We start from the raw sequence: 14,111 nt of genomic DNA on the forward strand, positions 1-14,111 counted from the left end.
GTTGCAGTCAAGGCTGTTTATACTGTGTGCATAATTGAAACAAGACATCAGCCCATGTTTTCATGCCAGACCTCCTTCCCTCCCTGCCCTTTGTTTTTAATTAGACAAGATCATTTTATCCCTCTACTGTAAAAAGCATTGCACTGAAACATTAGGACTTAAGGGCATTTGTTATTTATACAGACACTTGATTCAGGGGGCTTTCTACACAATGCTTTTCAGTTAAAAATTGCCTTTAACGAGGCAGTTGCAGTTGTTACATTAACCCCTAAGGGATTATCAACAAGTATTTTTCCAACGTTACAGGGGGTTTGCATCAAATTTGTCACTGGGTAAAAATATAATCTTTTCTTCAAGAACAAAAGAATACCTCAAATTAAAGAAGCAAGACAGTTTCATACTAGACAGTGCGAGTCTTTTGCAAAAATGCTTCTCCTGTACAGCAAACCTGCCTCAGCAAGAAGTGTAAGATTCCTTCACCCAGACTAGCCCACTGTGCAGTGGTGAAAACATTTTTTTAAAGTAGCAAGTTCTAGGTTGAAGCTGCTTCAAGAAATCTGACTCTCTGAGGACCTTTTGACCTGTCCAGGTAACTGCCAGAACCACTCTAACTGTGGGCACCAGAACTCTGGATCAGTTAGCACACTATTGCTTTCTACTTCATCAGCTGTTTCCAATAAAGAAGTTAAATGCTGCCTGTGCCTGACCAGCCCTTTCTTTGCATACCAATGGGACAACTTTATATCAGAAAGATGCATGAAACCATAACCTTGTTTTCTCTAGCACCATCCTAAGAAGAGACACTGTCCCACCAGTGTGTGTTCAACAGCTGAGCCTCTTCAGCTTGCATGAAGCATAAGCATCAGGAATATTCCAGGCTACTGAAATCTTTACAAGGGTGCAGGAACTGAAAGGATGGCTCAGGCAAATAATTCTCATTGCCTGAGAAACTCTTGAAATCAAAAGGCCAAATGGCTTCTGAGCATGTGACCTCTCAGCGTTTGCCAGGACTACATTTCCAGAGTTCATGTACCTGTGTTGTGTACAGATCCTACTTCTGGTATCTAAGTTCAAACTTTTCAGAGTGAAAAGGAAAGGTGATAAGCTGCAGTGAACACAAGCAGTTCTTCAGTACTGGTCACTGTCTCATTAAGAATCCTGTTTAGAATTCCTAGTGAAGTATTTCCTATAAAGCATTTGGGACATCCTCATGTATGAGTGTCCCATGTTAGATAAAGTCATAAAGCCTCTTCAGTACTCCAACTAATTTCATATGCTAATTGATCCAATACTGACAGCACAGAGCACAAAACTGCATTAATTAGAAACTGCAAGAAATAGTAGGTATGCTGAGAACCAAAACATGTAAGGCACATGTAACTGCCAAAGTATGCTATGAAAAATCTCACTAGCTAAAATGAATACAATGTTAGCATTTGTCATTCCTCTATCTTAAATGCTGCAGGAAGTTAGATTTATAAAAAATTAAAGCCACATTACTTACTGGGCTTGGAATAGAGTCAGGATCAAGCTTCTTCTGTGGTGGGCCTGAGAGCTGTGCTGGACTGCCAGGAAAAGCACCAGGATAGGATAGCTGAGATGCTGCCATCTGAGGACCATAGTTTGCTGCAGAGTTACAAATGACAATTCATTTGGAGTATTGAAGTTCCATTATCAATGCTAAGCATGAACTTCTGCCATGCAATTAATTCTTACTCAGCTAAGTGCAACTCCTTCTTCCCCTCTGTTTTCAGCAACTAAAAGAAACGAATTTCTGTAGCTCAGTTTGGCTTTAGTTTGTGCTTTAAAAAGTAAGAACAACACCAGATATGACAACTTTGGCTCCAAAGTTTTCAGGTTATGTCAAGTAGGACAGTTAGTAGAGATTACCACTGTTACTCACAACAGGCCACTACCTCAGTGAGAATCTTTCCACTAACATCAGTCAACGCAAACTGATACATTAGCTGGCTTTTTGTATTCACTTACAATCCATTATTGCTATAGCAAAGCATTTTTGAAAGCTGCTTATGACAGTACAGAAAGCAGCCTATACCTTGACAGAGTATAAGAAAAACACCTTCCTGTAGTGTGGTGTGCCATCACCAATTACTAACCACTAATTCTGTTTCTAATCCAAATTGATCTCCTTTTTCTTGTTACAGTCTCAACAGAGTGCTAAACTTGTGAGCAAAAGCAGAGCCTGTCTCAAGTGTACTGACTGACAACGCACATCCTTCCCTTCTACAGAAGGGGAACACATATTTCATTTTTCCCAGTCAGAAGATTCAGTCATGAATGGACACAGTTCCACCAGTGATTGTGCCTGCACACTTTGTTTTCAACCAGATAACAAACATCCTTCCCTACCTTGCTGAGGATGATATCCAGGCCCTGGAGGCTGCCCCGGAAGGTGCTGCAAGTTAGGATTTGGAGGGACAGGTCCAGGGATTCCACCCTGCCTGGCCATAGGAGGCAAAGCTGGCTGAGCACAAAGGCCATTAACACTGTTTGCTGGTGGAGGAGGCAGCTGTGCTGCAGGTGGCAAACCCATCTGCTGCTGGCTTGGGGGCAGCAGCCGCGGGCCCTGGAAAGCCGCCGGATGCCCGGGAGACACAGCAGAGCTCGGAGCAGTGCCGGGACCTGAGTGAGAAATGCCATCAGGTGAGTCAGAAATGATAACCTCCCAAACCTGTGCCACAGGTGCTCTGGTTCTGCTCAGTACATTTCTATGCCATACTGGCAATACTGGATCCCATGCTGACAGTGCTGCCTTATGGGACTCTGTGTGCCTGATCACATGACAAATTGTGGTTTAGGCCTCAGCTGACTCAGTCATTTTATTTCTTTTGGCTCTATCTGCAATAAAACCCTAGCTGGGGTAGATGGGGAAAGAGTGAAAGAAGCCAGAGTTGGACAGTTCTTCACTAGAACACACATAGATCACTCAGCTTTCAAAATACTACTTCATTTCAGAACGTGAAACAACATTCTTTTTGCTTAATAATCCATTTCTTTTATGTGGCATGTTTTTGTTAGTCTGCTATTTGTATTTCACCATTACAGGTTTGATGGAAAATAAACCCACTTGGTATTAAAAGATGAAACGTGGGAATTATTTTGTACACACTGGCAAGGAATTGTTTATTGTTTATAAGACCCAGGTTTCAATTAGAATTAAGAAGACTCTGGAAGGAGAGGTTTTTTTGAGACTTATAACCTGTAAAAATTTATTACTTTACAAAACCTATATTTTTTAATCAGATTTTCCCCCAAAGACAACACAACTTTAAAGAGAGCTAGAAAAATAACCAATATTAGGTTTGAAGCAAAAGAACGTGTTCATATAATAACACTGAAATATCTTCTGTCACATGTTAACTGAAAAAAATCTTAACATGCTAAACTCAAGCCTCTCAGTAGATACATGAGAACAATGTATTTTACATAACTGTTTTAAAATTGTTTATATAATATATTTTGCATAATTTAAATACATATCAGCATTCATGGTTGGAAGTAATTTACATGGAAGCATCACATGATCACATCTTCATGGTCTAGGTTTGAGATGGTATAACATCAAAATAAATGCAGATAAATTTAGATTAAAACCCAAAAATGTTTAGACAAGAAAAGAAAATAGTTTTGTAACTAGAGAAACTGTAAAAATTTGAGAAAAATTAAACCCTGTCTGCATATTATTGTTCATGCCTTGGCTGTTACTGACACATTCACTGAATATTTTGAGAAACGACTGATGGGATATCTGAATTTTATGGAAGGTTTGTCAAACATCAATTCAGAATTAACCCAATACTACCATTTAAGGAACTGGACGAGATTAAAAAATGCTAAGAACTTAAGCCAATGATGGTGGTCAAAGGTCATATTTTCTGTTTATACAGAAGTTCAATAAGTTTTAATTATCATAGTTTTAATGCTGTAACTGAGAAGAAGTCAATCAGATAAACCCAATTACCATAGCTATTTATTTGCATGCTGTTGAGCTGGTCAGCAAGTTGTGCTGTAGAGGAAGCAGGTGCAGTGCTTGGGAAGGCTGCTTGGGACTGATGACTGTAGGGAGGATAGGAAGGCCCTGTGTTACTTGGAGGTGAAGGGCCTTGAAACCTAAAGGAAAAAATCAGTGCAGTTATGCAAAAAAATTACATCAAACAATCATAACTCTCCAGGTTCTCATACCTCCTCAAGATAGTGCTGACACAATTAATTAGGACAAAACCCTAATGGAGTATGCCCACATTCTGCTCAGAAAATGTACACTTGTATTAAAATACACAAAGGACAGAGAGGTTGCACACTTGTTTAATAAAAACAGGCAGTCCATGTTTGTTTGCACACTTGTTAGAAACAAAGCAGAGTGAGTATGGCATGGCAAAGTGACAGCAGTATAACTGTAAGCCTGAAGATTAAGAAACACAAGTTCTGAACATATCACAGCAGTCCATGGCCTTTCCAAGCTTATAAAGAAAGATTCCCTACCACGGGTGGATGAAGAAGATAAGGAGAAAAATCTGTGAAGAGAAGAAAAGGAAGTGAGGAATGCTTGAGGAGTTCTGTGTAGTAGAGGGAAAAAGAAGATGCGGGTAGAGAAAAACTTCATGACTATCAGATATGGAAAACATGAAGGCAAGAAAAATAACCAAAGGAAAGAAAGCAGTAACACACACATGGCTTACAAAGGCATTTTCTACCAGACTGCTTCACTCGGGTAAAATAAGATGCCAGGCTATGTCCCAGAGACAATCAACATGGATTTTCCATTGTAAAACTGAGGATGAGCCCAGCTATTTCAAGAAAAGTAAACCTCACTTTTCTTGACATTTTTGTCTAGATACTTCCTGGCCTACAACAGCAGCTCTGAGCAATTCTGGGAAAAAACCAAGACCCAGTGAAGAACAGGATGTGTGCAGCTGTCAGGGCAATGATGGGAAGCTACAGAAGAGAATTAGTATTTTGCTAGGTCATGTCAACCGGACTCTATTCACCCTGTTTTGTCATCTTCAGGACAAGCACCACTTCTGTGCATGAATAGACCATCTTGAACAACTGATCACCAGTCTTTTTGGGTCCTCCTTCCCACAGAGGAAATGAAATAACTACACAAAAACTAAGGACCACAGAAAGAGATTAAGATGTCAACCAACTACAAGAAGAATGTTGTTAAATGGTGTCAAGTTCACTAAAGCTGAAGGAGCTATGGGTACACAAACTAATTTTGCAACTCCTGGGAAATGTGGAAAAGTAACTAATATTTGACAGAATTAAATAAAAGAGCTGCATTTTGACTCAAATATTGACTCATATTTACCTGCAACACAAATATTGTGTAATAAAGCTTGGCTATCCCCTCGTACAACCTTTTTGCAAAGATTTTTTTCTACAGCTTTCACCTGTCCCTGTTTTCTCCCCTTCCCATTCCTGCCTCCTTCACAGAGAGGTAACAGAGGTCAAACAGCTCAGGTGTCAGGTGTTGGTCCTTTCAGTCACCTGTGTGGCTGCTGTCCTGGCGTACCAGACCCATTCTGGAAACTGGTCTGGCTGAATTGCTGTGCACCAGGTGGTGGAGGCCCAACAGGAGCTGGAGATCCAAAAGGCACAGTTGATTTTGACACACCTGCAAAAGATGAGACACTTTTATGTAAAACCCTGTAAGAAAGAACAAGATGGGCAAGAAATGCAAGTGTGCAGCTCTGCTCTGGCATTAAGAGTAACAGGTTTGGGTCACCCTGCTTAAGCAGAAGGGTTAGACCAGAGGTCCCTCCCAATCTCAGTGACTCTGCTGCAAAGCACAGATTTCTGCTCAGTTATAAAAGCAGATATGAAAAGCTAAGAGAGAGTAAAAAGCAAACAAACAGCAGTTCATAACTTTCCAGCAAAGAACCCAAGAGGAACAGTAAGAAAAAGACAATGAACAAACAGACAAAGCAATTGCCAGTTTGGGGCAGTGCTAATTGCCTGTCACCCAATTATATTTCAAGGTAGAAACAAGAGATCCCTTTGATTTCAGAGATCAAGGTAAGAAAGAAAAAATGAAACAACTTCTTAAAGTAAAAACAAAACGAGCTTCCATATATAGAACCTGCTCTCCTGTGCTGAAAACTGTTCCTAATTCAGATCTAGTATAGTGACTGTGAAGAAAGTGTGATTTATGTAAACAGCAGTGTTGAATGAACAACCTTTCAAGAAACTGATTTCTTGAACTATTTTCCCTTTAAATTATTCTAACATATAAAAAATCATCTGGTATGAAAACCAGTACTTACCCCAAGTATTCTAATAAGTTAATTACCAGAAGCATTTCTATCAGAATTCTGACTACCTTCAGCATCTGATTAGACTAACACAACTCCTGCTGTCTTTAGTCAGTTTTAGAGAAACTGGGTAAAACTTTTCTTCTGTTTCCTGTTGCAGTATCAGTGTAAAATTTACACAGGGTAAAAAGAGATGCAAAACACCAATACAGTAAGGTAGACTCTGAAAACAAACTTTAAGCCAAAATAATACCTGGTTGAGGTGCTGAGTATGAAGAGTTAGGGTCCCCATAATGTCCATAATGAAGTGAAGAATTGGGTGATCCAAAACCTCCAATTCCTGGCTGGGACTGGGAATATGGAGGAGCTGCAACATAACCTTGTTGACTCATGATGGCAATTTTCTCATTCCAAGTATTGTGTCCTCTACAGCAATCTGCAAAAAGGAAAAGGACACCTGCTACTAATCCATCACTCTCTCTGCATTTTAAAAGGCTGTGAATTGTATTCTCCCCCCAAAAAAGATAAAAGACACATTTGAAGGCAAAGAATGACCTGAAGTCAGGGGCAAATCTTGGTTTTGCTTAATAGCTTAGTTTCCTCAGCATTACCACATGCTGCATTTAAATGGGATTCAGCTATCCCAAGCCCATGGAGAGAACTGTAAGCGATGGATGTGTAGATGGAAAAAACTCTCAAAGGAAAGTCCCAAACGATTCTTTTTACTGGGAGAGCGTTGACTTCAATGCATGGAAAATACACTGTGAATCCTGCTCCCCAAATACCAGCCATCCCAAAGAACCCAGAACTCACTGAGAAACCAGGAAAGGCAAAGTGACCAGAGCAGAAAACTCCCCCTAGCAACTACTTGTCCTATGCTAGCACACCTTATTTTAGAAGTGTGGAATACAACACCAGTTTTCCACCAAAACTTTTACAAACCTTCTGCATCAACCCCACTCCAAGCAAGTGATGGAAGACTCCTTGCTTTTGATGCTGGTGAAACAGAGAATAAAGTACAGGATATACAGAGCTCCTAATTCTGGTTGTCTTCTGTATTACTGGCCCAGGCCTGAGCAACCTTTTTATCCCAGAACTCCCTGGTGTGCCAAAACTGAGCACAAGACATTCCACGAGGGAGAGTTGAGGCAGTATGGCCTCAACAGCCCTGTACATTGCCCTTGCTGTTATCAGGCATCTTCTCCATAAGTTTCACATCCTGATCCTGTTGTTAAATACATGAAACAAGCAAACCCCAACATTAGATAGACAGCAATTGAGAGAGTGATGAGAGCATTCACAAGATATGCAATTTCTTTCTTGTAGTCAGATTTTGTTCAACAGGACAGAGCAACATTTTAGAAAACTTTCAGGAAAGAGTGTCCTGGTAACTGCCATCATTTTTAGAAGCAAAAAATCTGAAGAATTCTGCATTGACAAACCATATGATTGTATTTCACCAGATTAGTTTTCAGATACAGAGCCCTTGCCACCAAGGGATCTGTAAAGTTATTAAATATGTACACTCTGCAGCCTTGAGAACAAGATTCCTCTTTTCCATGTGAGAGCTTCCATTTTGATAGCAGATTGAATTCAACCATAACAGAATTTCACTTTCTTGAGGCCCAAATTAAACTCCTATGAGAAATGCTGAGGATCCAACCTGAACAAGCATTTACTACTCCTGTAGAGTCCCAAGCACATAAGCCAGTCATCCCAAGGAACTGCACAACATAAATTAGCATTCCAGGTGTTAAGTGTTCCTTTGAAATAGCATTCCCAACCACCTGTACTTCACATTCTTAAGCTCAAGCCATGGAGTCATCTTTAAACATGGAAACTGGACAAAAAGAAAACACAAATTGTGTTTCAGAAGCACGCACAAAGGCACCTCAAAATTACAGCTCCAAGAACACACAGATAATTCATGCTGCACTGGCACATGTCAGTAGAGAAAAGCTATCCCTACCAGAAAGCCCATTCCCAAATTCAACAGATATTTCCGAAGAAAAAAAACCTCAACAGTTTTACTCATCATCCACATCAGACAAGAAATCCCTCTGAGCTGTGTACAGGGCCTGGCCCTCTCCACACTCTTCAAGGCAGCACAAGATTTCTCACTTGCAGTGGTTAACTGCTTCCGGGAGTTAATCCTATGGAGTTTTCTCCTATTTATTGGCTAACAAGGTAAACACAGGGAGAAGAAAGAAAAAAGTGTAATCAGAGGCTTGCTGCTGCCAGTTGTACCTCCTTCCCTCCCCCACCTCCATCAGAAAAGACGTGGCAGTGAGAGCTTTAGTTGTTCCAAAATACACTAAATTAGCATTAAATTACCTACACAACCGCACAGACCTATACATACTTTATATCTACATAAAGGAAGAGATTTTCACTTAGAGGCAGCTGCACATTAAACTGCAAGAGCACTCAGAGGAAATTACTTCCTCCACAGCTTACTCACACACACACAAGAAAAAAAAAATCTTGCCACGTCAAACTTCCCACAGACAGTATAAACACACAGAGGTTGTGCTGAAGTGAGACAGAAGCTCTAACCACAGATGAAATAATACAAGTTCTTCAACACAGTTCCAGACTCTATTTAGCACCAAGGATACTTATTCTCTTCTCAGGAGAGGTATATATACCAACTATCACATATTAGTGTTTTAAGGTTGCCTCAAGGATTATGAGCATTTCAGAAATTATACCGTGGGGGTGTGGAGGAAAAGAGTTCATACAGAAGGTCATGAAAACTTTTTTCTCCGTCTCAACATTAGTTTACATTATATCCCATAACCTGGGGAACAACACCAACACTGAGGAAGAGCTGCAGAATTTAACTGACCTCTATTACCGAATAGGCTGTCACCTTTTCCAGAGGATCGCTGCACCTATGCAACGCTCTGCTGTCTCTGGGGGGGGGATGTAAAAGTTAACTATGTGCAAGCAGAAGGACAACAGAAACAAAACCAGGCTCGAGTCCTTGGCTCCCAGAAGGAGAAGTATCAACTTTGTATTTCTGCGGAGACACGGCGCTCCCCAGCAGCCCGTCACGGAGGCGGAGGCGCGGTCCGTTCCCCCGCAGGCAGCAGGGTCGGTGGGTGCCCAGCCTGGGGCTGTGCGCCTTTATCCGCACGGGCTCACTCACGCCCAACCAACACCGCTGCGCACACACCGAATGAGCACAGCCACACACCTATTCCTGGGCTCTTCTCCGGCACCACGCTGCGAACCAAGCTACGAAAGCAAAATCTAATTTTGCTGCCAAGGCTGCCGAGCTTTACTACATCTTTTCATGCATGTAACTTTTCTATCCCCATCGCCTACGAGTTTTCAGCCGCCGTAAGCTCGCAACAGGTCCGGCCCCGCACTCGGAGCCACCGCCCACCCCGCGGCAATCGGTACCTGTGCCTGCCCGGGGCCGGGCTCCGCCGCCGGCTGCTGGCGGCTGGGCGCAGCCCCCGGGCTCCGCGCTGCTGAGGGCGGCCGCAGCCCCGCGCCCGCCCCGCCGCTGCCCGCGCGCCGCCGCCTCAGCCGGCGGTGCCGGTTGGGACCGTTACCTGCGGCCGCGCGCCCGCTCCCTCACGCGCCCGAGTGCCACGTCTGAGGCGGCCCGGCGCGGGCCGCGCCTGCGCAGTGCGGGCAGCGAGGCCGCGCCCGCGGCCGGGCCGTGCCCTCCCGGGCGGGGGCGAAGGGCAGCCCGGGGCGGTCACCCTGCGAAAGAGTTTTCCTTTCGCTCCGGGGGATACGTCCCGCTCCAAACACGGAGCCCAGTTACAAAAGGCATACTTGTTTTTCCTCGCTATGTGCTTGAAAAACAGAATCAGGGAATCGGTTAGGTTGGAAGGACCTCTGAGGACGCCGAGTCCGACCTATGACCGAACAGCACCACGTCAACTCAACCATGTCCCGCAGTGCCACGTCCAGGCTCTCCTGAAACGCCTCCAGGGACGGGGACGGCACCGCCTCCCCGGGCAGCCCGTCCCTATGTCTGATTATCCATTCTGTGAGAAATTCTTCCTTACGTCCAACTTAAACCTCCCCTGGAGCAGCTTAACACTGTATCCTCTCATCCTATCACCAGCAGCCTGGTCGAAGATGCATATATGTATATTTACAATGACATTTCACGCATATATATCTTGCATATCTGTGTGTAAAATTATGCCACCTGAATATCTCCAGTGAAATACGATACAGGTACTTTACCTGTTGGCATACTCTGGTTTTAATTACTGTTCAAGTGCATTTAAAAACGCTGCCTTGGTTACAGGATAGGTAATGTTTTTCTAATTAAGAAGAAACACGGGAGTAACACGAGAGAGATTGGAAGTAACATGAGGAAGATGTCTTTGTAAAGTTACTTTTCTTCCTGATCACAAATAAACATAATTGTGTTAAAGTAAAAAGAAAGGAGAGTGGCAGATGAAAAAAAGCAAACCTCTCAAAGAATCACAGAATCATAGAATATCCTGAATTAGAAGGGACCCACAAGGATCATCAAGATCCAGCTCCTGGCCCTGCACAGGACAGCCCCAAGAATCACACCACAACAGCTGTGTAACTCACGTGTATCTGGATTTCAGGCTCCAGAGACTTTCTTATCCTTGTTCTACAACCTTATGAAGTCTCCTGAAAGTACTAAACAGTTTTACCTAGAGCTATACCTCAGTACTGGCTGTGAGCTCAAAACAAACTGTCCAAAGCATTCATTTCTGTACAAAAATATTTTGAAAAAAAACCCAGGGTTTTTTCAGTGGCATCCCCAGTGGCATCCTTTACATGGATGACTAACTAGAAACCTCAACAATCAACACAAAGCAGACAAGAACAGGGCTTGATCTGTATTATTCTTGCTAACCAGAGCTGGATTCACCACTAAATAATATAAGCTGGTTTTCTACATGTTATCAGAGCCAATACTTGGATATGTCAAGGGAAGTTTAAAACCTTTCCAATCTCTCCCAACTGTCTAATCAGAATGGAAAATGTCACCCCCGAGGTGACAAGCATCGTTAAACTGATGTGGTTTTGGCTGCAGGGTATCAGTGACTCTTTCATAAGCAGGATGCAAAGCAATGCCTTTCACCATTGCTGTGCTGTAGTTCCACCCCTCACCCTTATCTCTTTTCCTGGTTATAACAGACACATTAAAGTTATGCAAAAACTCTTCTGAAATACCACGCCACTGAGGAAAAGAACAGGTTTAAGTTTGGACATTCCCTATTTTCCAGGGAGACAGGCAGCCACTGTCCCAGCAGTCCTGCTGTGTCTCTCTCTGAGCTATTAACAGTAAGCAGCTGTGGATAACTCAGCACTGAGGAACCGTGCACTTACTTGGCCACTGAATACTTACTATCAGATTTCTCCTCCCAGAAATCAGCTCCTGTGAAACTGAAACATGAGATCAGCAAAAGATAGCAAGGAGAAGCCTTGGCATTGGCAGCTCTTCCCTTAATTCAGGCCCACTCTGGAAATGGATCCAGATGCCTCTTTTTTCAAGGATGCTCCTGCTGTCCTTTAGCCTGGCACACTGAGACAAAAGGCATGTGGCATGTCACAGTCTGCATGTTTGGAACTACAAGTAGGATTTATCTACTGTTTTATCTATAGCATTTAAAGTATTTTAGGGTTTTCAGTTTCAGAAACGTGGAAACATCATTCAAGATTAAAGTGTGTTATAGGTCTGGAATGTAATTTCACAAAAATGAGAATGCAGGATTGCTGAACTACTGTAAGTAATTTTATGAAGTAATTTTAATTAAACTGCTCCATAAAATCTGAGAGTCAGACTGGTTTGGTCTCGACCACTGTCAGCATTGATGACTTTGTAGGTTTATAGACCCTGTAGGTAATAAACCTACAAGGTCATCATTGCTGACAGCCAAGAAATTACCTTTCTTAACAGAATCAATTAGGTTGGAAAATTTATCCTGTAGTGGTACCTATGCAACGCTGCTGAAAGTGATTTCATACATTTCAGGCCTAATTTGGAGTAGTATACAGGCTCTATAGAAGTCTAGCTCAAATCTTTCAGAGACCATTATTAAATTTTGTTTTTTAGTTATTATTATTTTTCAAATAATTTGAGATTGGACTGTTCCCAGAAATTACTACTGGAGGTCTATAAAAGCCCCAGCTGAGGAAACCATGCAGATCTCCTGTCTCTATCTCATAGCATATCCCATGAAGACAATGTGTGTGTGACTCCAGGAAAACTACATCCTATCCTAACCTGTTCAGTTACTGCATGTCCTTAAAATACAGCATTGCTACAAGGTGCCAGGAAGATTCAGAACAAACCTTTCCCTAGGGGAAGATGTGGGCAATATTTGGTATGTTAGTTAAAGTAAAGACTATTTCATCACAATTAATAGTTCATAAAACTCCAAGGATTATACATTTTAAAAGGTGCTTCTTTTTGTTGAAACTGTTTTTCTTCTTTTCTTTCATTTGTGTGTCTTTCAGACAAGCTACAGTTTTGCTTTTGCACATCAGAAGGGTCCTAAGAGCTATTTACATAAAAAATTACTTTGTTTTCTTATCTTGCTTACATATATTCACTAAAATCTTTAATGCTTTGCCTACTGTATATTTAAGGTCTGTAAAAACCAGCTTACAGCTCAGTGTAAAGTGCTTTACAAGAAAAATGGAAATTACATTTAAAAATATTATTTGATTAAGATGAAGGCAAGACTTTGCTATTAAAAAAAACAATGAAACTTTGAAGGAATTATGTTCCTCTCAAAAAATCATGTGTCAGATTAGAAAATGCTATATGAAGAAAATGAAAAGATGTAATATTTCAGGAATCAGAACACTACTGTAAGAAGAAACACATCAGTGCTGTGACTCAGCTACATTTCTAATATAAAAAGCTGAGCACAGTAGAAACCTGAAAGAGGGTACAGCAGAAGTGACTTTGAAAATTTTGATTCAACAGTCTCACAGGCAATTAGAAAATATTATTGGAGTGCACCCTTTAAACACTGCCCTATAGGGAATGAAAACATCCAAGGGTTTTCAGAATACCAGACTGATGTCTGTAGGTGTTGTTATTCAGGACAAACAATACAGGAAAGTTAAAATCCTGGCCATGCATTCATTGCTGTATATTTTAAGTACCCCATGTTAATAAATACTTCCTGCAGGGACTGTCCACTTATCACCCATTTCAGCTCAGGCCACAGTAAAGGAAGAATAATTCCTTACTGGTTTGTTGGGTTTTTGTACACCAAGGTAACTCAGGCTGTGGGTCAGAGCACTCAGAACCATAGTGGGTCCTGGCCAGTCGAGGAGGTCACTGGGAGGCCATTAGGGGTTGCTGAGCACATGGATCATGCCAGGGAATCTCCCTTTTTCCTTCTGCTGAGCGCTGACCTCCCACTCCACAGTGATGGTAAAGCTGTGCTACCCCTCAGGCTGCTTGCAGCATAAAGACATCCTGGCACCTTGTGCTCATTAAAGTTTCCAAAGTATTTTTAGATGTGAACCCAATTCCAATTCATAACCTTCTATTCTGTTTGAATTAATCTGCAAATTCATTTAGACTGATTATACATTCTATTCCCTGCTGTGAACTGGGACGTTTTGTTGGTTGCTGGTAAGTTTTAGAGCAGCTGCACTGTTTCACCCTAGAAATGGCTGAATTTTGTACACCCTGCAGAGGATGGGCGGACTGGGAGTGCTTCACTCCTTCCCTGCCCCAACCCTTTTCAACGCTACTGGCAAGTGGGAAGTCCACAATGATGAACCCTGTTGTCTCCATGCTCCCTAACTCCCCCAGAGGACAAAAACCAACCAGCACAGAGGGCATTCACTGCCTACCTCAGA

At 42.1% G+C, this 14,111-nt stretch overlaps 1 protein-coding gene across 4 annotated transcripts in view; it reads right to left on the minus strand.

Moving 5' to 3' along the window:
- The window catches only part of SEC24D (SEC24 homolog D, COPII coat complex component), a 42,343-nt gene extending 32,194 nt beyond the window's left edge, over positions 1-10,149 (minus strand). Inside the window, exons 1-6 of one of the 4 annotated variants that reach the window (XM_030239543.2) lie at positions 10,129-10,149; positions 6,529-6,711; positions 5,512-5,638; positions 3,983-4,131; positions 2,371-2,643; positions 1,505-1,626 (exon numbers count right to left, since the gene is read on the minus strand). In XM_030239543.2, coding sequence (XP_030095403.1) covers positions 1,505-1,626; positions 2,371-2,643; positions 3,983-4,131; positions 5,512-5,638; positions 6,529-6,667 — 810 coding nt within the window. In that variant the 5' untranslated portion in view covers positions 6,668-6,711; positions 10,129-10,149. The other 3 variants (XM_050973315.1, XM_030239542.2, XM_050973314.1) reach the window with 3 other exon arrangements.
- Positions 10,150-14,111: the final 3,962 nt, after the last annotated feature.

Source organism: Serinus canaria, chromosome 4 (assembly GCF_022539315.1).
Source record: "Serinus canaria isolate serCan28SL12 chromosome 4, serCan2020, whole genome shotgun sequence".
In the NCBI taxonomy this organism is placed as follows: Eukaryota; Metazoa; Chordata; class Aves; order Passeriformes; family Fringillidae; genus Serinus; species Serinus canaria.